We start from the raw sequence: 25,750 nt of genomic DNA, 5'->3' as shown, positions 1-25,750 counted from the left end.
AGAGAATGGCAGGCATACACAGTTCAGTTCCGCTGGCCATGTGTGCGTGTGTGTCTGAGCGTGTGTATACTTCCTCAAGAATGTGTTACTGAAGGTTGCTTCCTGCGTTCACGAGGCCAGTGAGAACTCTTCAGCACGGATGTATAAAAACCTCTGTCTGATACTAAACTAAAATTATGCTCTCTAACTTCCGAAGGAATCCTGAAAGTTTGTTGATTAATGTAAATGTTCATTGTATTTTAAATCTGTACTAACAAACTTTTTTCACATCATATTTTTGGGACTCTTCCCCACTTTCTGGGAAAGCAATGCTTAAATAATGTTATGGCAGCCATTTAGAACAAAGTTAATGAACACGGGCAGATATTTGATAGCACATTAAACACAAAGTACCTTTGAAATGAATTTCAGAGCCATAATGGCTGTGTGATTAAACCCTCCCTCCTACTGCAGTTAATTTTTTTTTTTGGAAGAAGAAAAAAAAAATTTAAAAAAATGTAAGAATTCAATCCCATTTTAACACACAATACACATACACACACACACACACACACACACACACACACACACACACAATACACATACACACACACACAGACAATACACACACACAGTGACCTTCATTGGAGATTGCCTCTGCATTAGCACCCCTGATTAGAGGAAAACCAAACAGTATGAGCAAGACCATCACTTTCCAACTCCTATTTTGATCCTGAACAATCGGCGAGCTTTGAAGTGTTTTGAGTAGTGTGTGAGGGTCGAAGATGATCGGCACGTTTCAGTGGGGTAGTGTAAGGAGTTAAGCCTGGGAGAGTGGGCAGTGCTGCGGGATAAACCACCACACATGCTCTGGCTCTGAGCAGATTTCACACCCCGGATGATGACTACTACAATCCACAACAGCATGGAAAGAATGAGAGAGAGAGAGAGAGAGAGAGAGAGAGAGAGAGAGAGAGAGAGAGAGAGAGAGAGAGAGAGAGAGAGAGAAAGAAGAAAGAGTGAAAGGGAGAAAAGAAAAAAGACTGACAGAGGGGGAAGAAGAAATAAAGCAGGCCGACAAGAGACTGAGTCTGTGCCTTATTTGTTTCACCTGCTGCATTCCTTCAACTCTGCACTAATGGCATTCCCAGGGGCTATGAGAGAATCCTGCAACCATGCACTGTAGAGCTGGACTACAGGCCTCAGCTACTGTGTTAGTAAGACACAATACCCACAGACACGGAGGCGCATACTAAAACAAACCCTGCCTACAATTACACTGATGTTTGTGTCTGTAAAGCACAAAAAAACAAAAAAGAGGGAGGAGAAAGTGTGGGCCTGTGTTTGAAATCCTAATCCAAAAGGGACACCAGCAATAATTTACTTCAATGTGTCAATGAATGAAAATTAGGTGCTCTCACTGTTTTACTGTCCCATCGTTTTCCTCCGAGTATTTGGCAGCAAATGCATAACAGCAACTAAATGCATCCTTCCTCTTTACCATTTGGAAAATACAAAGAGATACAGAACATGATGTATTATTTTATTATTGTTAAACGGTCAACCAATCAACTAACCTGTCCGCCTATTTACTGGTCATGCTATGAAAAAAAATTGTTAAACCAGGTAAGATTCTGAATGAGTGAATGATTAACCAGAATGATGAAGAGTTTATTAAAATAACCTGCAATGCCTCCAGCTTCAGGAGCACAGTACTATTTAGCCTTAATCAGCACTTTCAACAGAAACATTTATGTTCAAGTCTCTCAGCACTAACAGCAAATCCTGCACGTGTGTTTTATAAAAGCACTGCAGTTAGCTGGGCTGGATTAGGATCAAGTCACCTAATGACTGTCATGAGCAGGCACATAAAAGAGGATTAATCTTAATCTGAGCTGTTTCAGTTTGCTATGAATGTATGATAGCGCGGAGGGCTAGAAAGTAGCAGGAATATGCTCCAAACAGTGATACAAAATGTTAAGGCAGGATCAGAGGTGAGATGTTATAATCATTTTTTAATTTCATTATAAGAAACCTGCTCAGAGCCTGTTGTTAATATTAATGTCAACTTTAAATTTGCAATCCATGTTGAGAGAACAGAAGTGGCACTTAAAACTGAGCCCTTAATGTGTACTAAAACACTCAGGCAAAATCTTAACAGGTTTTGCAGGGTAATAATATGGCCAGGACAAAAGGGTTGTGCTCCCAAGTGTCAATCTCAGTCTCTATGGCAACAGCTGATGACTTTGGACAACACAAGCTGAGGGACAACATTTCTGGGCGCTGATGCCGCAGGATCACTGCAGCGGCCAAACGCAGAGCGGATCGGGTTTAAACCCAGTGGGGCACTGAAACGTAACTCTGAGAGTGGCAAGCGATGCCCCGTGCAGCTTAGCAGACCAAGGCGACAAATGTCAAAAATGACTCCCCTGAGTGCCTGAGTGTCTACAATATAGTAACCGGCCCAGCGTGTGAGGGAAAAAAGATCTGAGAGAGCGCAGTGTACCCTCCACACTCTAAGTCTCACAGAGGGCCTTCTTCAGTCACTCTACTTAAATACAGTTCCAGTGGGGAAGGGCTAAATAAATAAATAAACCCACTAATTAAGCTGGACATGCCCGGCCTCGACTGTGCCTAAGAGTTTAAGAATCTGAAGATCTAACACTAAAGTACTTGAGCTGAATTCACATCCCATCCCCGTTCTTCCGAGTGATGTCTAAAGTGCACTTCCCTGGGGCTTGCTGTTTGTCATAAAACATCTCTCAGCACACAATTTCCCCAAAACTGGAGAGGCAAAAAAAGAAATACAAACACAATTTCCAGAAGTGGCGGAGGAGTAAAACTCTACAGTCGTTTGCCAGCAGTGTGGTAACTTTAAACCGTGCAGTGTTAAGTGGCTCCTCCAACATTATGTTTGGTAATGTGGGACAGCTGAGCACATGGGCCCTGAGCCAGGGAGTGCATTATCTTTATGAATTCATGACAAAATTCTTTTTAGGCAGCAAACGCCAGATAGGTGTTTGTAAACATTCATGCTCCTTTCACATGAGAATGTCTTGTACAAATGGAGTTCTAACATAGCATTACTTATTTTACAGAAATCGTTTTTTTTTGCTCTTCAAGCATTCTGCCAATACACAATGTTTTACTAAGTGCCAGCATTCACTAAAAGTACAGTGTTTGTATAAATCTTTGCTCTCTACAGACCCACACGAACTTGACTAGAGTTTATATGTGCAAATATTAGGAAAGCAATAAGCCAAACAAATAAAATATTCCTATCCGTCCACCGATGATAGAAAGCTTAGAAATTATTTTATTTTTATTTGAAGAAGAAGTGATAGAAGGGTAATCATTAAAGCGCTGTTGAGTTTTGAAAGCGTTTCTATGGGTTAAGAAATATTTTGGAATTTGTGTTAAAGGTTAAAACATTCCTACTGGTGTGTTCTATATGCAGTCAGGTCACTGAGTATCATTCAACAGTTCCATTCACTACGCAGGTCCGATGAAGATGAGTGTAGATACCTACCATGGTTGAAAAGCTCATTCTGAATTATAAGTTAGAGAATTTAACTCGATGTTCACACTCAGCTAGCCAGCCTACACTGTTGCATTTGTAAACTGTTCTAAATGAGGCAAATACAGTATGATATCTGCTCTTTAATTAACATAAGCAAGCTAATATAAAACCTCTTTGGCTTACAGATCTCTTCAGCCTGTAAAGTTCTCAGAAAACGTGAAATTGGACTCCATTAAGAGGTTTGCTGTTGTGATTATCAATAGGAAACCAATTAAAAGCTTTACTTTATGGATAATGAGTGATAATGACTAATGAGAAATAAGAAGCAGATATTTATACAAGAATTTGGTCTCCTAAAACATTTGGCTATACATTATAGCTTATTTGTTTTCCCATGCGGTCGTTTCACAGAACGCTTCCCATAATTCAGGTTTTTGCCGTCTGCTGTGTCTCCATCTCTCTCTGTTCGTTCAGCACACGCAAGGCTGCGCCTATCCAGTCCGACTGGCATCACGGTCATGGAATGCTGAAGTCCACATTTTTCCCATTCAGCAAGGAAAAACGCCCTTTCAAAACCAATCAGCTAGAAATGTTGCTTTGTTTTTATTTTTCGACTGAACTTCCTGGAACCCATTATGAAGCTGTCAGGGATGTATATTTAGCTATGGCAACAGTGCGTCTCCTCATACACTTGCGCCACTGGTCATGTCACCTCGGATAAACAGAAAACAACGGTCTACCCTCTTTGTCACCTTTAAAGAAAATAGTCCAGTGTGTATGAGAAAGGTTTCAAAAAGAGCATCAGTCACTTTACCGTTAACAGACATGCAATAGCATCAATACTATACCACTGATAACCACTACATTACATACGGCTGTGAAAGGTCAAATAAAGGTTACAAAACAGAGGTAAATAACCGAAAAAAATAACTTTTATATTTATTTAAGTTTAAAAATTACATTTAGCTACTTAGTAGTTATCGGACTCTCGACCCAATATTGTCTTTTTACACATTAGTTTAATTTGACAACAATAAACCCAGCTATTTCAAATCCAATCAGATTTTATTTGTATAATGATACGGCTCAAGAGCCTTAATGAGCTAAAGCAAACAAGAAAAAAAAACGATAAAGGAAAAATCTCCTGAAATCGCTTGCAGAAATACTTTAAAACTGACGAGCACTCAGAAATTCTCATAGTGACATGGGATGGTCATATAGTAGGAAAAGGCCACGTCAGACATAGCAAAGTCCAATGACAGAAAATGGTTTAAACACTGAACACTATAAGGAATGTTGATGATGAGCATATGGCAGGTTAGAAGTTCATGAGGCAGGTTAAAAGTTAAAAGTAGGCAATGGTGGAATATTAAATTAAAGCAGGTCTCTGGAGCATTTATATGGGGTTAGGAAAGGCCATATTAAGGTCAGGGCTGAGCTCTTTCTGGCCTTAAGTGACCCAAGGTGAATTAAAATCGCTGCTCGTGTTTATGCACTAAACACTTTTTTTAAAGTTAAAATTCAGAAAACTAAATTTCGACTATCCGTAAGAAACACAAGGAATGTACGTGCCTGTAAGAGAACATCCGATGTTATCCATGTATTAAAAAGAAGGCTATGGCAAACAGGGTGTTGTGTGAATAGCTGTTAGAAGATCAGACCTAGACATATCTGAATGCTGAAGAAGGAAGGACTTATGTTTTAATCCCCACGTTACCACAGCAACGGTGTTGTGTGCTGGTTTATAGATTTGGTGTGCTGTGACCTTGTGCCCGACTCCTTAAAGAGAAAGATGCTGTTACTCAACAAGTGCTCCCAGTTCATAAATTCTGGGTCAAGATTTCATCACTCATGGCGACCACCAGTGTGTCACTATAGTAGGAATTTTTACACTTTAAAACCTACGCAGGCTTATGTGCATAACTGAGATGGCTAGAATCCGTAGAGTGCATACAAGAACTGCTTAACAAGAAAGGCAGAGTAGAACAACCCCCTAAATCAACCACAACTTTGTAGAGACAAAAACTTTCTGATGGAATGTATCTAATGTAAACCACTACAGATCATCTAAAGTTTGAATAAAGCAAGTAATGTAATTAGCTGACTGACACGGGTATAAACAACCTTCAATTGGTTTAATTGGTCAGTATCTCTTAAGAGAGTTGTTAAAATGACACAAAGCGACAATGTGACCCAGCTAAAATCTTTAAAGATGAAAGAATCATAACCTACTCTTTTTGACTGGCAGTAAATTACCCAGCTAGCATGGCACCACATGAAGCAATAAAAAAAAAACTGTGAGCAGCCGTTGGGGAAAGGGGGGCTGCCGTAACTGTATATCGGCAGGTCTATTTTGCTTTCAGAGCAGTCATCACCTCCTTGTTGTCCTAGGTTGTTAGCATGTCCCCTGGTCAGCTGTGGGGGCCTCCTCTCTGCCAGCCTCCCGCCTATGTCAGCATAGTGGCTTTTGTTAAAATATGTAATCGCAGCACTGGTTCCATTCTATTTAAGAAGAACTCGTCAACAGGTTTAAAAGGCTAGCCACATGTGTCACGGTTCGCACTTGAATATTTATATGTGCTCCCCGAATGGCTGGCAGTTGTTTAATCATCTGAGAGCGTCTGTTCCTTTTCCACGCCCCTGACGCCAGCAAGAAAGTTTTGAGCCATGTCACCTTTACAATGGCACTCTGCTTCAAAACCAGCTGCTGCCCAAAAATAGGAACAACTTTTTTTGTTTTTAATGCCAGGCCACCACTTGAATGCTGTTGCCTTTGCCAGAGGTCTGTTATGTGCCAACTGTAGGCAAGGAGGACTTCAAAGGCTTTTGGCTGTACGGGCTAATTTTGTCATAGGATTCACTGGAGAGTAATTGAGAGTGAGCTGGACATGTTCAATGAAGAAGGTGATGAGCACAGAGACAACAGCGACTAAACACCTGAAATCACTAGTGAATATTCTCATACACAGGTGGCCTATTACCACTGGACTGAGAGTCAAGAGATAACTACCTTAATAACATTTAACAGAGATCTAATGTTACAGAGGATTGTATGGTGGGTTTTGATTCGCCCCGACTGTACGGACAACTAATGATGAAGCCAGAGAGAGGGACCGCTACACACAGTGTGTTTTGCACTAACGACTGATCAGTGACGTGTCATTCACTACGTATTTCACTCGCTGAGCCGCTTTTGTCTCGGTATAACTAACGAGCTGCTTGCCAAGGAGGAAAATCCCACACAATAACCTAAATGGGACAATTCATACATGTTGGCTGAAGAGAAAGTATAAAAGTAAAGAAATATTTCTACTGTCACCAAAACACGATTATTTATTTAATTGATTCATTTGCTACTCTGAGAAATTATACATTTCTCATACAATGATAGATTTGATTGCTGATTCTTATTGTTAGATAATCGACATCACCTCAAGGGAACAGAATAAGGAATCATTTATCACAGGTGAAGGTGCTGACACCATTTTGTTTTTCATTTATAAGGGTTTTTACACAGGAGTTAAATTAAGGTAGGTGACGATATTGATTATTACAAATTAGTTAATGTTATTGTTAACTTGACAGATCCTAGCTTAGCTTGTACTAAAATGTTCATAACAGCTGCTATCCAGTCAGGTTCAGGGAAATTATTTTTATTTTGGTTTTGTTTCATGAATCTTTCGTAAAGGAAACGTTTATTTAACAATTACGGAAGGAGTCTCCAGTATCAGCGCTTTAACAGTCAAAATAAAGAGATCCCTTTAAAGAAGGGAAAATATTAAAGGCTGAAGACTTTGCACATTGTTTACATCATAAATAAGAGATCTGAACATGAGCAATAGTCATTTTGAGGAAACAACTTTAAGCACTGACATCGTTACCGCCTTGTTCAAAGCGCAGACTATGTTTGTGTGTGTACATGCGAGTGTGAGAGTAGCAAACCAAGACTAACAATCTAATGCACAATTAGATCTGTGTATTAGAATGTTCATGGTCACAGGGTCCTCATGGGCCATGAAATAACAAGCAGCTGTGTGCACTGTGTGTGTAGAGTAAGGTTTATTAGTCCTATCTATAAAGGCAGTCTGGGATTCACACTAGGCCGCCCTAGGCTTAAGATCTCAACGTCACACGAGGCACTGCCTCTGCAATACTAATATTAGCCCTTATTTCTGCAAACCCCAACTCCTCTCCTCTCCCCATCTGTTTAGGATTAGCCTGCTATTGAGCCAGATTCACATCACAACCTCTGCACCTCGCAGCTCTGAACTGTCAGTACAAAAGCATTGGAAGTTCGGATGTAAGACTGCATAAAGGATTTGTGCACAAAACACGTAACTGTCTTTTTGCATTTCTAATCTTTCGCTGCATTTCCTTCACTTTATGCAGCCCATTATACCATTTGAAATGGTTTTGAATGTCTAGGTGCTTCTTGAAGCCTGAACAAGCTGCATCAAAGCTGCCAGTCGGATCCAACAACAGAGCTAGGTAGAGCCACAGTGGATCAGCGAATTTTATATTAGCAACAACGCGGTGTTCCAACAATCCCAGCAAAACTGAACCAGAGGCGTGTGTGGAATCGTGTGTGAAACTTTTTTTAATCCCAATTTTGACTACTTCCCCCAGAAAATCTGCCAGATTCCACCTAGTGCAGTTATTTACAATGAAATCAGTTGGATCTAATTCACTAAAATATACAGAAATTACTTATTTAAACCACAGTAACCCTGGTCAGGAGAAAGCAGATACAGAAGATTGGATGCAGTAAATACAATGTGCAGTGTTGCATACAAATATGTTAACAAATGTAGTCTTTTTTTGTAATTCAACTTTAATATCTAACCACCTGCTGCCACAAGGCATAAAACTGACTACGTTAGGTCCCGTGGGATCAGAGTCCCGATGCGTGCCTCATGGCTAAACTATTATTAACAAAGATTCAGTCAGACTTAATAGTCTTTAGTCTTCGAGGATTTCTTCTTATTTGGCTTTGTAAAGGATACTGTGGTCTTTTGTTCATTGCTGCACGTTTAATTGAACTTCAAGAGAGGAGACTTTATATTTACATTAGTGTAATATTAATTCAGAAAGCAGAAAGCAATTAAGCAGCTCTGTTTGCTGAAAATCATTTGGTGTGTTGATGAGGGATTACAACAGCCCTCACAACAAAAGCTGAGTGTAACTTGAGGAAATCTGCATCTCTTATATTTTGAGAGCATTTTAAGCCAAGAGGTACAAATATATTTCCTCCTCAAAGCGATGCATTGCAGTGGTCTATATTAATATGCTGATAACACAGAACATGGCAAGACGCTATCTGTTCGGCAAGAAAATCACACCAGCATTCAAATATGGACATTCCATATTGTAATGGATTCAGACAGATTTCTCTTAGTACTTGTGGACACAACAATCAAATCTGCCCTCAATGGTGCCTAATGTTCAAGACAGACTGTAGATTTCTCCCAACTAAAGAGCAGTTTTTATGCTGAAATATTGCAGGCAACTCAGTGTTTTAATGCACCATACAGGACAAAACTTTGGAAACGTTTAGAGTACAAGTGCACCTGTTTTAAACCTTACAGCAGGCACATCGCTCTACCTTACCATCAGCACATCCGGACCTCCCACCATCCTATAAAACTCCCACCTCTTACTCTCCCACTGCTCGCCTGCCACACCGGCAGACCATATGCGTGATTAATGGTTGCGCCGGGCCTCTCCATGCTCTCAGCACATTGTTGAGAGGCTCTGAAAAAGAACAACAGTTGCATCCTTTCCTCACACCAAACCTAAGTCCCGCCTGTCAGTCGCCAGTTAGTGGATTGTTAACCGGCCAAATTTACAGCTACTAACTAGCGCTGGGTGTCTGCCTGGCAGATAAAAAACAAGCATTCATCCTTACTGATGGAGTGTTTCACTGCTGTAGTAAGCTCAAATCGGTAATAAACCTGCCGCTGGACTCAAGTGTAAATGTAGAAAAACTCACAATTATCAAAGCAGAAACAATTTTTAAAAATGGTAAATAAATTGTGTGTTTCAATAGAACATCAAACAGGTTTTATCTTGAATTTTCTTAACAATACAATGAATATTATCTATGATGGACACATTTCTAACTATTTTATTTATAATTTACAATTTACACTGAATTTAAACCAGACTGGGTTAAAATGGCTGGTTTTGGGATGCAAAAAATGAAACCAAAATAAATCATATCAGAACTTTCTAACCTCAATGTGAAATTACAACCTACGAAAATTAAGAGAAAAACAAATGAGAACCTCATGAGCAGAAAAAAAGGAAACATAAAAAGCTTACAATAACCAGGTTGCATAGTTGTGCACACCCCTGAACTAATAGTTTGTTGAATAAACTTTTAAATTCATTACAAAATTGTTATAATAACAATGCATTGTTTTTTACATGCACAGTGTAATTTCAGAGAGTACTTGTCAGATATTCCCGACGCTCCTGTAATATTGTTGGCAGCCTCTCTGGTAAGTTTTTGTCTGGAGGAACATGCTGTCCGTAATGATGTCCCTGTGGGGCTCCAGTTTCTCTGTCTGCTGATGATGGCCTTTACATTGTTCCATGGTACAACAAGTGAGATACCATGCGCAGTTTTTCAGCTAGTTGAGGACCATGGATTCAGCAGTCAGATGAAACCAAGATGAAGAGAAAAGTCCTCAATGAATGCCCTCAATTTGAAATTTCTAACTATAAAAATACAGACATGAAATATCTCAGATCAATGTTTTTCTTTTACTTTACAAAAACCTGCCATTATAACAAAGGTGTGTAGATGTTTTCTATCCATCAGATTTTAGTTCTTCTCCTGTTTGCTCACATAGAGCAGATAAGAACTGTACTGTAACAGAAACCCTGGACTCTAGTTTTGGACCGACGGATAGGAGATCTCCCTCCTCAGGGGTGAGTAGTTGTAAATTCCTTCTGGTTAAACTCTTGTTACTCAACAAATCAAAGCCTGAATCCCGTCTCTCTAAAACTAACAGCAACAAACAAATAAAAAAAGACCTGAAATCCAAAGCAGAGTAAAGACTATTAAAAAAAAATGTAAATACATACATTGTACTACATTTATTGTCTGGTGCATTCACAATTTATAACTACATCAGGTTACATAAATAACCTCTTCGACAGACTCACACAAGGACATTCCACACTAGCGTATGCCACCGTGAGTAAACATATTTGCATATGATGTTGCCTGAATTGAGTTATGGCTCTTCTTCTTACACTGTGTGTGCCAAACTGCATTCTTGCTGTTCATTTGGGAAAGATATATGTGCAGATATCAAATGGCAAATGAGCAGCATAAGGCCTCCAGAGTGCAGGATATACCCACATACTGAGTGAAGGCCACATTGGGACTCTGGCATTCAGGCACAGCTGTGATTTTAAGACGACTTGCACTTGACCTTGGGCTTCACTGCAGAAAGCGAGACACAGAGAGTGAGAGAGAGGGAGAGAGAGAGAAGAGACACAGACTATACCACAGGGGTTCTAAGACAGCGAGCTGTTCTCATCTTGCTTGATTACCACCGTAATCTAAAACAAAACGTCTTCTATTCATATTTAAAATAAATTAACAGCAAAGTAAACTTCATTTTCTTGCATTGAAGCAAGAGAAGGCACTGCATACACACTGAGGCTACAACTTGTCAGCTGTTCACTGGCATCAAAAGGCATACACTCTGCTCTGAATAAAAAAAAAATTTAAAAAAACTCAGATTTGATCACTCTGAGGACCTTGCTAAGTGATCGCTCCTCTCTCCTTTGTTCAGAGGACAGGAGGTAATTCAAATTAAAGGTCAGTGATGAAAGAATCACCACGAGGTGAGCCCGACAGTTCGATTACATCCTCAGCCATAAGGTTCAAGTGTTTCTAGTCAATTGGGGTGGCTTGTAAATTTTCCCAGAATTAGAAATAAGCAAGGGAATAAAGGTGGGGGGGAGAGAAAAGCAAAGCTGTCAATCAGATAAAACCTGTATTTGTATGAATAAAAATAAGGGGATTTAGCTCCACACGTTCAACAGATTTTTCAGAAACCTGACGCTTGACGTATCAGACAGGGAGGAGGAGACGGCAGAAAGATTTAAAGATTTAGCAGGCTATGGTTGAGGATGGCTGGTGCATAAAGAGCAAAGAGAAATCATGTGAGCAGGAAAAGAGGACAGCTACATTTTTCTGTCAATCAATACGCCGCTTTCAAGCCCACAATCTTCTTCACTGTTATACTGCTTTACTGCAGAAGTGGCTCACAGAAATTATACAACTTGACACAGTTTATCCATCCCTAAAATCCAGAACGTTTCACAACAAATGCTAGGGATCTACTGAGCAGTCTGACTTTGACCTGAACAGTAGATAAGTGGACAAAGATGCCAAAGTCTATGCCTGTGCATTACAGATCATAACACCCCATCTTCCAACATCCATTTGTCACCTTAACACACTTGTTTGTGCTTCCAGGGAGGCTCTGGATTAGTAAACGCATGTCTGAGTGCCTACCCCTGTCGACAGTGAAAAATAATATGTGCTACAGAATCTGAATGATGAAAACTTGTGACAACTTTACACCAAGCTATTAGATCAAGACCAATGTATTTATACAAAAAAAAAAATAATAATAGTGTGTCCAAATTCCATGGGGAAAAATGTAAAACTAAAAAAGCAACCTAAACAATATAAACACAATACATGTTTATTTTACACATATTATATTTTAACATGCTCTGAGAAACACTACTGTTCCCTGTGAGCAAACTGCTTTAGGAGTCAAGGATATATAAAAACAAATAGAAAAAAAGAAAATAGGGAATAAATAAAAAAGGGAACATTTAATACACATTGGATTTTGATGAACAAAATATTCAAATGTAATTCAGTGAGAACAAAATAATGTGACAATGGTCAATGGAAATTTTAAATTACAGGCCGATCCAACTTGCACTTATTTCATCATGGCAACTCGTAATGTAAATCAGTAGTGTGTATGAACCCCAAATGCCTATATGCAATGCCAACATCATCTGGGCAGGTTCCCGGAAGGATCTCCTCCCAGACCTGGGTCAGGCATCACTGATCTCCTGGACAGTCTGTGTTGCTACTGGGACACTGGCTTCGGATGCCCCGATACAGAACATCCCAGAGATTAACAACTAGATTCAGTTGTGGGAAATGTTATGGCCAGTCACTGGCATCATTGCCTTCATCATCTTGAAACTGCCTACACACTCTGGCCACATGAGGCTGGGCATCATCATGCATCAGGCAGAACCCAGGACTGCATATGCAGAAGTTCTGACAGTGGCTCGGAGGACTTCTGAAGACCAAACAGCAGTAAGGCTACCGTCAGCTAGCATGTGGAGATCTGTGCAACCCCCCAAGGTTTCTACCCAGACCATTACTGACCCACCGACAAGATAGTAATGCTGGATGATGTGGGCTACCTGGATGTTGTCTTGCTGCTGCATCTCCAGTCTAACTGTCTTACTTGGTGTTAAACTGTGATGATTAGGTGGTCCCTTAATAAATAAATAAATAAATAAATAAATAAATAAATAAATAAATAAATAAATAAATAAATAAAAACAAATAAACACAATTTAAGAAAAGCAGAATACTACACCCAACATTCAAAAAAAGCATAAAAAAGCATGGGGGGGGGGGGGAGTGCCCAACATCTTGCTGTTAACAAGACCAAGGTTAAGTTAGTTCCTGTGATTTAGAAAGTGGACAAACATGCATCTGATGCTCAAGACCCACAAATGTACGGACTACACTTTGTTGCAGAAACACACACAAAAAAGATTCCTGCTCCAAAAGTGGAAGAAGAGACAACACTTCCTTTCCCAGAACAATCCATCTCCCAGTCTGACAAGTCCCTCTGCTATATTTACCCAACCAAAGCTGCAGATGATATACTTACAGCTGCATGCTGCCGCCATACAGCACATGCTCCCGTCAATCATACGGCTGGTAGAGTGGAAAGAGAACAGGACCTGTGTTTAGCTGAAGAATCTAGCGTTTTGTTCAGAAGACAACTACAGTCCATGCAGCACTAATCATCAGAGACACTAAACTAAAAGAAAGAACTAATAAGATAAGCTTAAGCAGTTCTCCTTAACCTGCCTTGTGACTTGAGTTCGTTTAAATCCAAAATACTGAGCTTAAGACATTTTATGGCAGAATTAAAAACAAAATCAGTAAGATGAAATTTAAGAGAGGACATTGGATTTCTGGTTAATAGGCATGTTTTCAGCCCCTAAATCAGGATGAAATGACAGAGTAGCCATACAAGTGCACCGGAGTATTCTCAAGATACCAGCAGCATCTAACTACAGTTTACAGGTCACCCTGGAATATGCACTGTACACTACTTATTACAAACAACATTTATAGATGAGCTAGGATTTATAGCCCAGCAGACAGTTACACTTCCAGAAAACCCAATTACAGATGGTTCTCCTACCTCAAACTATAAACCAGCATGTGAAACTGGCGTTTGAGCGCCAACTTGGAAGAGAAAGGGGGTTGTGGTGTGGTTCAGGGTGAAAAATCATGGTGGATTCCTCTCAGGCCCCAAACACAGGCGCTCCTGTCCATCTACCCGTACTCCCGAGAGATGACAGAAAGGGGGGAGTGGGAGTAAGGGAGGAGGGAGAGACTAAGAAAACTTCCCATGCATACTCTTTCACATCCCACAGACTCCCACAGATTCCATTCCCCTAACTCGCTCATTCTTTCTCTCTCACCGCAGCTTTGAATCGAGGCTGGCCATGAGGCTAACTGGGCTATCTGGGTTAAGAGGACACATTAATCATGAGCCATCAGTAGAATAATATCTGTACAATGGCATTCCAAAGGATGGATGTGAAAAGACATGATGACAATTTGGCAAATGTGAAACTCTATATAGAAATGTGTTGAAAAAGGCTAAGCTTTATTATATAGAATTATCTAAGCATCAAATTATTGTCCTGTCTAGACAAGTTCTGAAATGTACATAAGGCAAGATGCAGCTCAGATTAAACCCACTAAGTTAAGCAGCACGTTTCTGCTCCTTAAGTGAATTTAGCCAACATTTGAATTCAGCACAGTTTTTTCAAGATAACTAAGCATTTGCAAAACAGCTCTAGTATAAATAATGAAAAATAATCAATGTGTAGTAGAATGAGAATAAGAAACAGCTTTAGTCACAAGAAATGTATGACAGCTCCATAGCAGTGTAATAAACTGACAAAAATGAGTGTGCCACCCTGAATGAATAAATGATATTGTTAGCAAAATAGTTCGAAAGCACAAGATGCATCCAGAAATGGAAACACCTCTAACTTCCACTGCTATGTAAAAATTAACCATCTTAAAAATGCTTCACGGATGAACCCGACATCGACCTCAGACAACCCCTCCGTTGCTACTAAACAATCCACAACACGGTCATCACAGAACAATGTCCTCAAAATACACAGGGGACAGTGCGCAATGGAAGATGTGGAGACTAGCAACATATCTAGCCAAAAAATAGTATTCCACATAGCTGAAAAATCATCCTTTAAAAAGAACGTGATCTACTTGATCTGCAGCACTAGCTGGCTTGATTCAAATCAAAATGCTTGTATAATGAATTAACTTTCTGGCCATTGTAGCTGTATTGCTAAGGTTTCAAGCAGATATGCTTAGCTATGATATGATATATGTTTAGCATAGATTAGCTATGCTGGCTAACAAAAGATGAAGCCGTCTGCTGCAAAGGCATACAAGAGATGCTGAAAATGATGAGGTTGTAGAACATTTCTCTGCTTTCAGCATCACAGAGGATGTGGAATCATCCCTTTTCCTTTGGGGTGATAAAGGCTTGATCATAGGATGAGAAGAGTGTAGGGATCTAGAATCAGAAGGAGTGAGAACGAGAGGAGTGAGACAAGCAGGATGGACTTCCTAAAGTGACTTTGAGCAGTCAGCTGCAGGAAAAAAAAAAAAACAGATGTCAGTGAGCCTGTCTGGAATAGCATTTGAGAAGGCAGTAATATTAGTGATTTCTGTTCTCTTTATAAGCCAGAGTTTGCTATCATAGCAAATGTTCAGCACAGCAGGAAATGTTTGTTTTGTTAATACTTGCTCAAGCTAACAAAAGTACACTATTCAGGGCTTGAGTATTTGAGTCAGTATCCAGGATGAATTCTTAGCGTCAATTCTATATGCTTCGTATATCTCAAAGACATTGAATAATAATCAGGAAATGCTAATATTTATTATACATTATTTACTTATTATAATTATATGTTCTAAACACCAGACCATTATTTACTGGTGTACAAGAGCTCGGACGCCTGGACTATACCGTTTGATTAAAACGTTTACACTTGGTCAAACATAGCATGTGAACAGCAGTCTAAGACTCAATCTAAATTCAATCTAAACTATGCACAAACATGGACGAACACCAAAACACCCCACATGTGCACATCAGTCTCAATCAATTTTTTTTATTCTTATTTGCAATATAAACAAACGTAATAGAAGCAAAAAAACAAATGTGCTAGTTATCCAAGTCTGTACCACAATTTGTTCTAGAGGTCAGCAAACTGTTCATCATCTGTACATGATCAGGTCAAGGGGAAAAAGGACAGATGGCTAGCTTTATCACTCCTGGCAATGTGTGATGTGTGAGTAAGGGAGAAGAGCCAGCAAGGACCTGGTGTGGAGGGATTCACAGCGTGTGTGTGTGCGTGTGTGTGTATACATGTTCCTAAATATATATTGTTCCTATATATAACTATATACGGGAAAGCAGATCTTTGGCTTGTTCACTTCTGGCTGTTCTTTGCCATTCTTTGGGTAACTGCTATATTCCAAATACATCTCAGTTTGTGTAGTAATCGATTAAATGTCAAGTAAATAACTGATTTCCCTTTCACTGAATACAGTCAATGCTGCTGTTGTTTTCTACTGTTGCTTTAAAATGCTATCGACACTGTATAAAGACGAGAACAGCAATATGGCCATTGAGAAAAAGCCACATAGAATAAATTCCCATCAGGCCATACACATTCACGCCGCACGCTCACATAACGGATATGCAAACGTAGCCATATGCAAAAGTCTGATTTGAAAAGATTAAATACTTGTGTCCACACAGTCCTGAAAAAAAGCATTTAGCAGACGCCCTTATCCAGAGCGACACATTTTTATCTCATTTTTTTATACAACTGAGCAGTCTTGGTGTATGATGCCTACCAGGCAACAGCGTATTCACACAAATTTAGCACAAACAGTGTGAAAGAGATTAAAACAATGCATGGAGAAATGTTATTTCTTTTGGTGGGAGACCTTTGGTGCATCCTCTGTAACACTTGATATTTGAAGTTTGGTTGATGGTTTGAGGAAAGAAAAAAATTAAGTGAATACTACTCGAATCCAGTGCAGCTTTTTCCTTACCAATGAATTTAGGAGATAATTTTCACTATATTAAATAGAGGAACACTTGCACAACCTGCATAACATTTACTTTGGCAGTCGGGTTCATTATGAATCATTTAGATAACTAAATGAACAAACACTGACAGTTTCCATGGGACACCCTAAAATCATGAGGTGAAATAAAAATCCAACAATAAGACAATGAGAAGATAATATTGACTAACTTGAAAATGCCATCCCTTTTCTCGGTGGACATTTTGCGCACCTGATTAAATATGCTTGTAGCAGGGTGTACTTTTGTGAATGCTAAATAGGCAGACATACACTTATCTCGGTGCGAGCTGACAAGTGGCTCCTCTGTAGAAGACTGCTCTACAAATTGTTTAGACACCAAGTCACTACTGTCCTTGTGTGATGAATGGATTAGTCTACCTCTAATGGTATAGCAGGGCATACTTGAAAAAATGAAAAGCTTTTGAATTCACTACTGAAAATAAAGTGAAATAAAACCAAATCAAGATGGTCTAACTAAAGAAATGGAGTGTGTGATTATGTAGAACCTTTGATATTGTTGAGGGTCTCTTTAAGGTGACTGAAACTGCTGAGGAGTGGGTCCTGCTCTTCATCCTGCAAGAAGGTGAGCAAAATCAGTCATCTTTTTCTAAAACACACCGGAGAATTTTTCGTAAACCACTTTAACAAAACATGCAATTCCAAGAGGCAGTAATATAAACTTTGCATGAATCTAACCAATTTGACTTTGTTTACTTCAATTAAAAATATTTGACTGAAAAGAATAAATCTAGTCATGATCATAAAAAATCATCACTGAGAATAAAATTTACTTAAACAGATGCATGACATTTTCTTACTCTGAATGACTGACATAAAAGGTAAGAAACTGGATGGTCACAAATCCTAGCTGAACTAAGTGCGATAAACTAAATGAGTAGGCAAGTCTGGTTAGCATGGATGAGCATATTTTTCAGAAACAGCTGATTAATACAGCATATCATTAGCTTCCATTCACACATCGCATGAATAAAACACTGAAAGGAAACACTAGATACAAATGAAATATCCTAAATGTACAGAAAACAATGTGTTCAATCAAGACGGATGATTTATTTTTTTTTTTTATTCAGTGAGCACATAGACTAGGGTATAAACACATTACCACAAAATAAATTCTTCTATGCAAATCAAAAAGTCTTGTGATTTGCCTCAACAAATCATGTGATTGGAAAATTGGGTCAGAAAAGTAAAAATTGCAGGGGGCGAGCAGTATGTTTGGATGGCTGATGAGGTCTGAATATTTTTTAACATTGGAAAAGATGGCCAGAAACATTGGCCAGATCATGAAAAGCATCCCAAATGAAGGGCCAGAGAGATCTGGCTTGCAATATGAGATGACAACAACAATATAGGATTGTTGTATTTTGGAAGCATAAGACACCCAAGTAAGATTTTTTCCTACATTTAACATGTTCGTGTTGTATTTTCAAACTGTATTACAACATCAGGGCATTGTAGGACACCCAAGTAGGCTTTTTTTCTACATTAAAATCACACTCATTTAACTGAGACTTAAGAACACACAACAAAAAAGTTCACAATATTTTTTTATATTTTGTCAAAATAAATTATTTTAGTATGCCTATTTAAACTACAACAGCCATCTTGCAGGAGAGGCTGCTCACACTACTCACCTAACATCACGTGCTTTGTGCTGCGACTGCGGCTCGTGCTGAATGGAACAGACACGCGTCACCTCATAACTGTAGGGTCTGTGGTCAGACTGATCTAAATTTGATCTAGAGATGTCTTTCAAACTTGGCTACTTAAAGGGCCGGAATGAATTACCTTGCGGGCCGAATTCGGCCACCAATTAAATAGCCCGAGCTTATATTATGTTCTAATACGTGATGTTCCTCTGTGTTGCTGCGGTTTTTCCATCCATACATACATTCAAAGACATCCAATCAGAAGCCGCAGAGAAACGTCTGCAGGAAATTGATTGATTGACCGACTGTATTTAGCCTTTTTTGGGGACAAAACTCCCACAAAAAAAAAAAAAAAAAAAAAGTTTAATTGACAAAAAGCTGTTAGTGTTAAACATTTCTAATGCTGGAGATGGAACCAGAAATTAAACCCTACATCATACATAGCCAATTATATTGAATAAATCAATAAAGTCAATTAAAGATGTGTATCCCTAATTTCATTGTCTATCATTCTGTCCAATCTAGAATGCTTCACTATTTCCGTTAAACATTAAAAAGATGTATTGGCTCTTTAGCACAACCTTATAATCAAACTTTCAAACTGCCTCTTGTGAAACTTAAATCAAATTAAACCATAAATAAGTTAAACATTAATTCAGAGGCACTTTACCAGCGTTGTGTGTGTACTCCATCTGGAGTTTCTCTTGATGGCACCAACCACCGTTCCAATCTCCCCTTGGATGATGTATATATTCTTGTCCACCATTGCGATTCTGAAGATAAAACCAGAGAACGTTGTTAAGCCATGGATTAAAAATCAGAAAGGTGTGTTTTTACCCAAGAACCGTTTCCATATCGTTCAGTCTGATGTCATACAATGTGGCTTCTACATTCACCAATTTTTCATCCTAATTAATGTAACTAAACCAGCAGAACTTCTGTTTAATATTTGTGAAAGGGGTATGACAGATAACTAAAGATTTCTGGATTAGCAACATGATGCTGGTCTATGGCAGCAGAGATTCTATAATCCCGTATTGTTCTGTCTACAGAAATGTCATGCACATAATATTTTACTAAAAACATTCTTGCACACTTCCTGGCAATCCTATAAAAGTAATGATGCATAACTCAATTCCCAAACTCTGACCAGTTAAAAAAAACCTGACAGTATTTATTGTTGATCCAAGTTCATCTATTGATGTCAAATTAACACGGCTACTCACAGTTTCAGAATTCAATCAAGTATTTGCTGTAGATCAATCAACACAGAGACATATTCGCTTATTAAATCGATAACACTGACTATGTCGTTTGCCATTTTGAGGAGGTAAATAAACACCAGCCATCACACGTCGCTCTCTAATTTGTAGTTAACAAAAGATGAGCAGATCGGCATCCACTTTTTAACCCACTTTAAACACAATGAAGTCCTTCCCACTTCTGAGGTAAGCTGAATGCAGCATAATCCAGCACTGTTGCCGGTGTATCAAGTAAGATCTGGCCAGATGTTTGGTCACACTGTTAACTCCTGAAGTCTGCAGATGATACTACGCTCATCGGTCTCATCCAAGATGGCGATGAATCTGCATACCGAAAGGAGGTAAAGCGGCTGGTGTTATGGTGCCATCAGAACAGTCTGGAGCTAAACACCCTCAAAACTCTGGAGATGACTGTGGACTTTAGGAAAGTCCCCTCAACACTACTCCCCCTCACAATATCAAACAGCCCGGTGTCATCTGTGGAGGCCTTCAAGTTTCTGAGCACTACCATTTCCCAAGACATGAAATGGGAGTGCATCATAAACTCTAGCATCAAAAAGGATGTACTTTCTACGTCAATTAAGGATGTACGGTCTGCCACAGGAGCTGTTGATGCTGTTCTACACTGCAGTCATTGAATCTGTCCTGTGCACATCCATCACCATCTGGTTTGGTGCAGCAACAAAACAGGACAGAAACAGACTGCAACGCAGTTAGAACAGCTGAAAAAATAATTGGCGCCCCACTGGCCACTCTCGAGGACTTGTACGACACAAGAACCAGAAACTGGGCAGGGAAAATCACTACTGACCCTTCACACCCTGGACACAACCTCTTTCAGCTCCTCCCTTCTGGCAAGTGCTACAGATCTCTGCTTACTAAAACTGCCAGACACAGGAGCAGTTTCTTTCCCCAGGAAATCACCCTGATCAACAACTCACCATAATTAGTCACTGCTTATGATAAGACATTTCTGTCAGCTTCCTATTTAGCGTGTGCTTGGGTTGAAAAATGAAACTGATATTTGATTACTAACCCAGATTGTATCGCAAAAACATAAAACCACAGTTTCCTAACTCAGTCCAGAATTGAATACGCACATTGAATCTTGTGTTTCCACCAAAACAATTTGTCAGAAGCTCCATCAGGTCAATATTCATCGTCGGGCTGCTATAGTCAAACCTTTAGTCACTCGTGCCAGTGCAAAACACCGGTGTCAATAGTGCCAGTGGCAGAAATCTTAGGCTGTGTGCAATGTGAAACGTGTGCTTCTCGGATGAATCCACCTTCTCTAGACCACACTAAGGAATTATAGGTGTTTCAGTGGAACCTTGGACTTGATATGATTGGACAGAATATCACTAAATCCACAGCCCCACATGACATTGTTGTTTTCATTAGCAAATGAGAGACACTGTGCCCAAGTATCTGTGCTGTCAAAGTGACATCGGTCATCATCAAGCACAGTTGGACATAAAATACAAATTATGCCTCATGTTGTGACAGATAATCAATTTACAACAGAGCATTCTGTTAAGTGATTAGATCACGGGTTCCCAATAACGGCCCTGAAGTGCCTTCTCTCCTGCACATTTTAGTGTTATCCCTGCTATTACACACTCACAAGGAAGGGCTGTTAATTAGAAGATTAGTCAAGTCAAGGTGTCAGATACGGGAGATAAGAGAGATAAGGGCCTTGCTCAAGGGTCCAACGGTGGCAGATTCCTGGTACTGGGGCTTCAATATTCTGTTAGAACCCTGACCTTCTGGTCAACAACCCAAAGCCCTAACCACTTGACCCAACACTGCCCTATAAACACAGAATTGAGCTAAAACTGACCCATACACACCACGTACACATTTCCATTCAAAAGATACAAACTGACGGTACAAAAATATACACAAAGTAGTACCAGTACCAAAGAAACATACAATCTGGTACCTTTATTTATGAGTGTCAGGAAAATAACCTTTTTTCCTCAGGAGTTTTATGTAAAAATTATATGTATTATTTAGCCTGTCGGTCAACCGCCAGAAGGTTATACAAGTTTACAACATACAGGTTAAGAAAAATGCCAGATATAATGTATGTAGTGAGATAAATCCATGACAACATTCTTCAATGCTAACACAATGCTAACAGGGAGTTTATTCGGCTAACTGCAGCTCTACCGGCCCATTCCGACAGCTGACACGTAAATCTCAGCACTCACAAGTCTATTTAACATCTTCTGCAGCATAAACATAGTTCTGTTGTCTAATAATCGTACTTTCTGACTATAAGTGGCCTCTGTGTAAATACAAAATGAACGGTGTAGCTTCGTTGATTTCGTCCTAGCTTTCTAACGAGTCAGCTAGTCGGCATGCTAATGTTTAGCTGTAGCAATAACTTAATCAGAGAGCTACTAAACAATGTCAATACACAACAGCGATATTTTTTTCGAAACAAGTTCAAAGAAACACACGACGGTGTCCGTTTATTATGTACATACCTAACTGTCAAAGTGGACACAAAATACATTACCTGTACAGATGCGAATCCAAAATGGCGTTCAATCGCTAGCAAGCTAACTAGCTAACTTCCTGATGAATGTAAATGTAAAGGTTTGTTTCCACGACGCACATTAAAGAAACGACACTGCACAAATTAACAGAAATACAATCTTACATTTAAGTAATTTCACGTCATGCCCAGGTTATTCCGCTCGGTGTGACAGTTTAACGTTATTTAACGTCGCTACGGTTAGCAAGCCGGTCGTGCAAGTAAAACTTACTGACGTGGAAAATCGTGAAGTGCAAACTAGCTTGATGTTTTCATCTGACATGATCCACGTTTCAACCAATCGCATGCACCGATTCTCTCCTATCTGGCATTTATAACAAATCTTTTAAACACGTCTGTTCCTAAAGAATGTATACGCATGACTCAAACCCGTAAGAACATTCATTTTTTTAAACATGAATGAAGCGAAAATGTCAAATTATTTTATTTGTCGAACTTTAAGGTGGGTTTCTGCAACATGCCACGAATCCATGAAGCTAGGTTGAGCCTCAGTGACGAAGAGACTCACTCTGACGCCACACCTGCGTTCTTGTCAGTGGCTGGGGAGAGAGTCAGCTTGTTGCCTGTTATTTATGATATAATATATATAATATATATCATAAATAACAGGTTAAAATGATATAAGATATCTAGAGATCTACCAGCACCAGTTAGACTCTGCGATACTAAAGAGTAGATGCCAACTCCATGTGGTCTTTTGCATCATTAAAACATTTGTCGGCCTGTATATTTATAATCACACCCTCCGGTGTCAGACATATGAGGATGAGGTTCCCCTTTGAGTCTGGTTCCTCTCAAGGTTTCTTCCTTTAACATTCAAGGGAGTTTTTCCTCCCCACAGTCACCTGAGTCACCTCAGACTTGCTCATTGGGGATAAATACAAACACATTTAAATATCTCTAATATTAATCTTCAATTTTGTATCATATTAATCTTTATATTATTCTTTATAATAACCTTTTGTTCTATGTTTATGTTCTGTAAAGCTGCTTTGAGACAATGTCAGTTGTAAAAAGTGCTATACAAATAAATTTGAATTGAATTGAATTGAATATAAGCATGCTGTAGAACAGAAGCCAGCTTTAGTTTAGTTTCTCAGGTTATGAATGCTTGCAAATTCTCTTAGTATCTAATTATCTGGTTTTGTAATTATCTCGGATTTGAGTCAAAGGAGTAAACTGGTGAGCTGCCCGTGATACTTTCTGACGGTGGTGAACTCAATTCAATTCAATTTATTTGTATAACGCTTTTAACAATTTCCCATTGATTCAAAGCAGCTTTACAGAAGTATGGAAACAGAAGAGAGAGAAAAATAAATAAATATTATAATAGTAAGAAGAAGAAAAAATAAGGATAAAAATAAATAAATGGATATATACAATTAAAGTTGAAAATGAATTTAAAAAAGAATAACTTAAAACTTAAGATACTATATATCTGTCCCTATACCTATACCTTACCACCGGAGCCAACGGCGGTAAGGAAAAACTCCCTGAGACGATATGAGGAAGAAACCTTGAGAGGAACCAGGCTCAGAAGGGAACCCATCCTCATTTGGGTGACACTCTAAAGTAAATAGTGTAAATGTAAATAATGTTCTTTCTACAAAGCTTATAATAGTGCAACCGAGAGCTCCTGTGGAACTAATGGGTCATCGTAAACTCTGAGTTCAGCACAGACCTGATTGTTGATAAAGATAACTCATGCTATATCATGAACTATTTACAATTCAAAACCTTATTATTACAGTTATCATCAATAGCTGCTTCATCCTAGTCAGGGTTGAGGTGGCCTGCATAATACCTGGATGGGACACCAGTCCATAATATGGCATAATGCACACATGTATTTAAACATTCATTCACAGTTGGAGACTATTTTTGTAGCCAATCCACCTACTGGCATATTTTTGGGAGGCTAGGGGAAAACAGTCAACTCAGAGGAAAACCACATTGACACAGGGAGAACATGCAGAGCAACTCCACACAGACACTAAGCTAAGATCTGGATCAAGCCACGGACCCTCCATTCTTCTTGGAGTGCTTTCCACTAGATTTTGGAACATTGTTTGCATTAGTATTAGTTAGGAATAGTAGAAGGGAAATCATTACACTAAAGCCTTCAAAGCACTACATAATTGTGTGTTAACTTTGTGGCAACAGTTTGACACACAGGATCACATACTCAAATGTCCACATAATTGGCCACATAGTGAATATTTTTAGGTTTGTTCACATGTACTGCCCATTTGAATTCAGACCAAAAAAACACAGATTGTTGAAGCTTTTATTGTTTTAAACAATTTGACTCAGAATTTCTGTTGACGTTTGTATTCTGTAGTTTTCTCAAATACCCATCTGTGGCTGATCACCCAGTCCTAACTTTCTGGCAGAGGCAACAAGGTTTGGGCACAAAATATCCAAGAAGTGAGTGAAACTAGAATGCTGACAAAAACTGTACCAAATCAACAATATTTTGTGTAGCGTAGTTTTCCGTGCTAGGTGTTTTTTTCTTCCTGCATAGCCAGAAAAGATTCTTCTGAATTTAACTGACTTCAAAACTTCAAATTGTAATTGATCAAGCTTTTAGTTAAGTTGAGCATAAATATACAGTATTTGCATGCAAAGCTGAACTAAATAATTAATGCCAAAGTTTTGGTGATGATGATTTTCTTCATACTCATGGATATGTATTAATAATTGTCAATCTCCCTATACTGCTAATCAGATTCAAGACACAGAAACTGCTGATCTCCTGGGATTTTCACCTTGATTAACATGTATAATGCTCACACAGAGCAGCATCTAGCATGCAGAAGTTCTGTAGGTGGAAGCTCCTTGCTTATAAAAGCAGCCAGAAGAAAATTGACAAACTGGTTTGAACATTCTCACTGGTGAGCAGAAAATCATCTCAGTAGGCCCAAAACATCAAACCTTGAGGCAGATAGGCTACAACAGCAGAAGACCACATAGTATTAAATTCCTGTTACTTAAGAAGAGAAGTCGGAGATTATGTTAGGAATATGTGCAATGAATCTGGACAGATTGGACAAATCAGCAGTTATACAGATGTTCTTAATAAAGTGGGCATTGAGGGTATTGAGGGTAGCAGTAACGTACTGTTTAAGATGATGGATGACCGACTGAAAGGTTATGAGTTCAAATCCCAGCACTGCCAACTGATGGGCCCTTGACCAAGGCACTCAAATACAGTAGCAACTGCTTGATAAATCAAACTTGATATTTGTGGCC

The 25,750-nt window shown here is 39.1% G+C and overlaps 1 protein-coding gene across 7 annotated transcripts in view; it reads right to left on the bottom strand.

The window, feature by feature from the left end:
• Positions 1–23,042, bottom strand: part of gbf1 (golgi brefeldin A resistant guanine nucleotide exchange factor 1) — a 54,895-nt gene extending 31,853 nt beyond the window's left edge. Inside the window, exons 1-4 of one of the 7 annotated variants that reach the window (XM_047812781.1) lie at positions 22,604–22,750; positions 22,460–22,518; positions 19,344–19,446; positions 17,510–17,576 (exon numbers count right to left, since the gene is read on the bottom strand). In XM_047812781.1, coding sequence (XP_047668737.1) covers positions 17,510–17,576; positions 19,344–19,439 — 163 coding nt within the window. In that variant the 5' untranslated portion in view covers positions 19,440–19,446; positions 22,460–22,518; positions 22,604–22,750. Of the gene's footprint in view, positions 1–17,509; positions 17,577–19,343; positions 19,447–22,459; positions 22,519–22,603; positions 22,758–22,934 lie in introns of those variants that run through there. The other 6 variants (XM_027142096.2, XM_047812778.1, XM_047812777.1 and 3 more) reach the window with 6 other exon arrangements.
• Between the last annotated feature and the right edge of the window lie 2,708 nt (positions 23,043–25,750).

This window comes from Tachysurus fulvidraco, chromosome 4 (assembly GCF_022655615.1).
Source record: "Tachysurus fulvidraco isolate hzauxx_2018 chromosome 4, HZAU_PFXX_2.0, whole genome shotgun sequence".
In the NCBI taxonomy this organism is placed as follows: Eukaryota; Metazoa; Chordata; class Actinopteri; order Siluriformes; family Bagridae; genus Tachysurus; species Tachysurus fulvidraco.
Note: the sequence above shows the minus strand (reverse complement) of the source record. Positions and strands in the feature narration are given on the sequence as shown.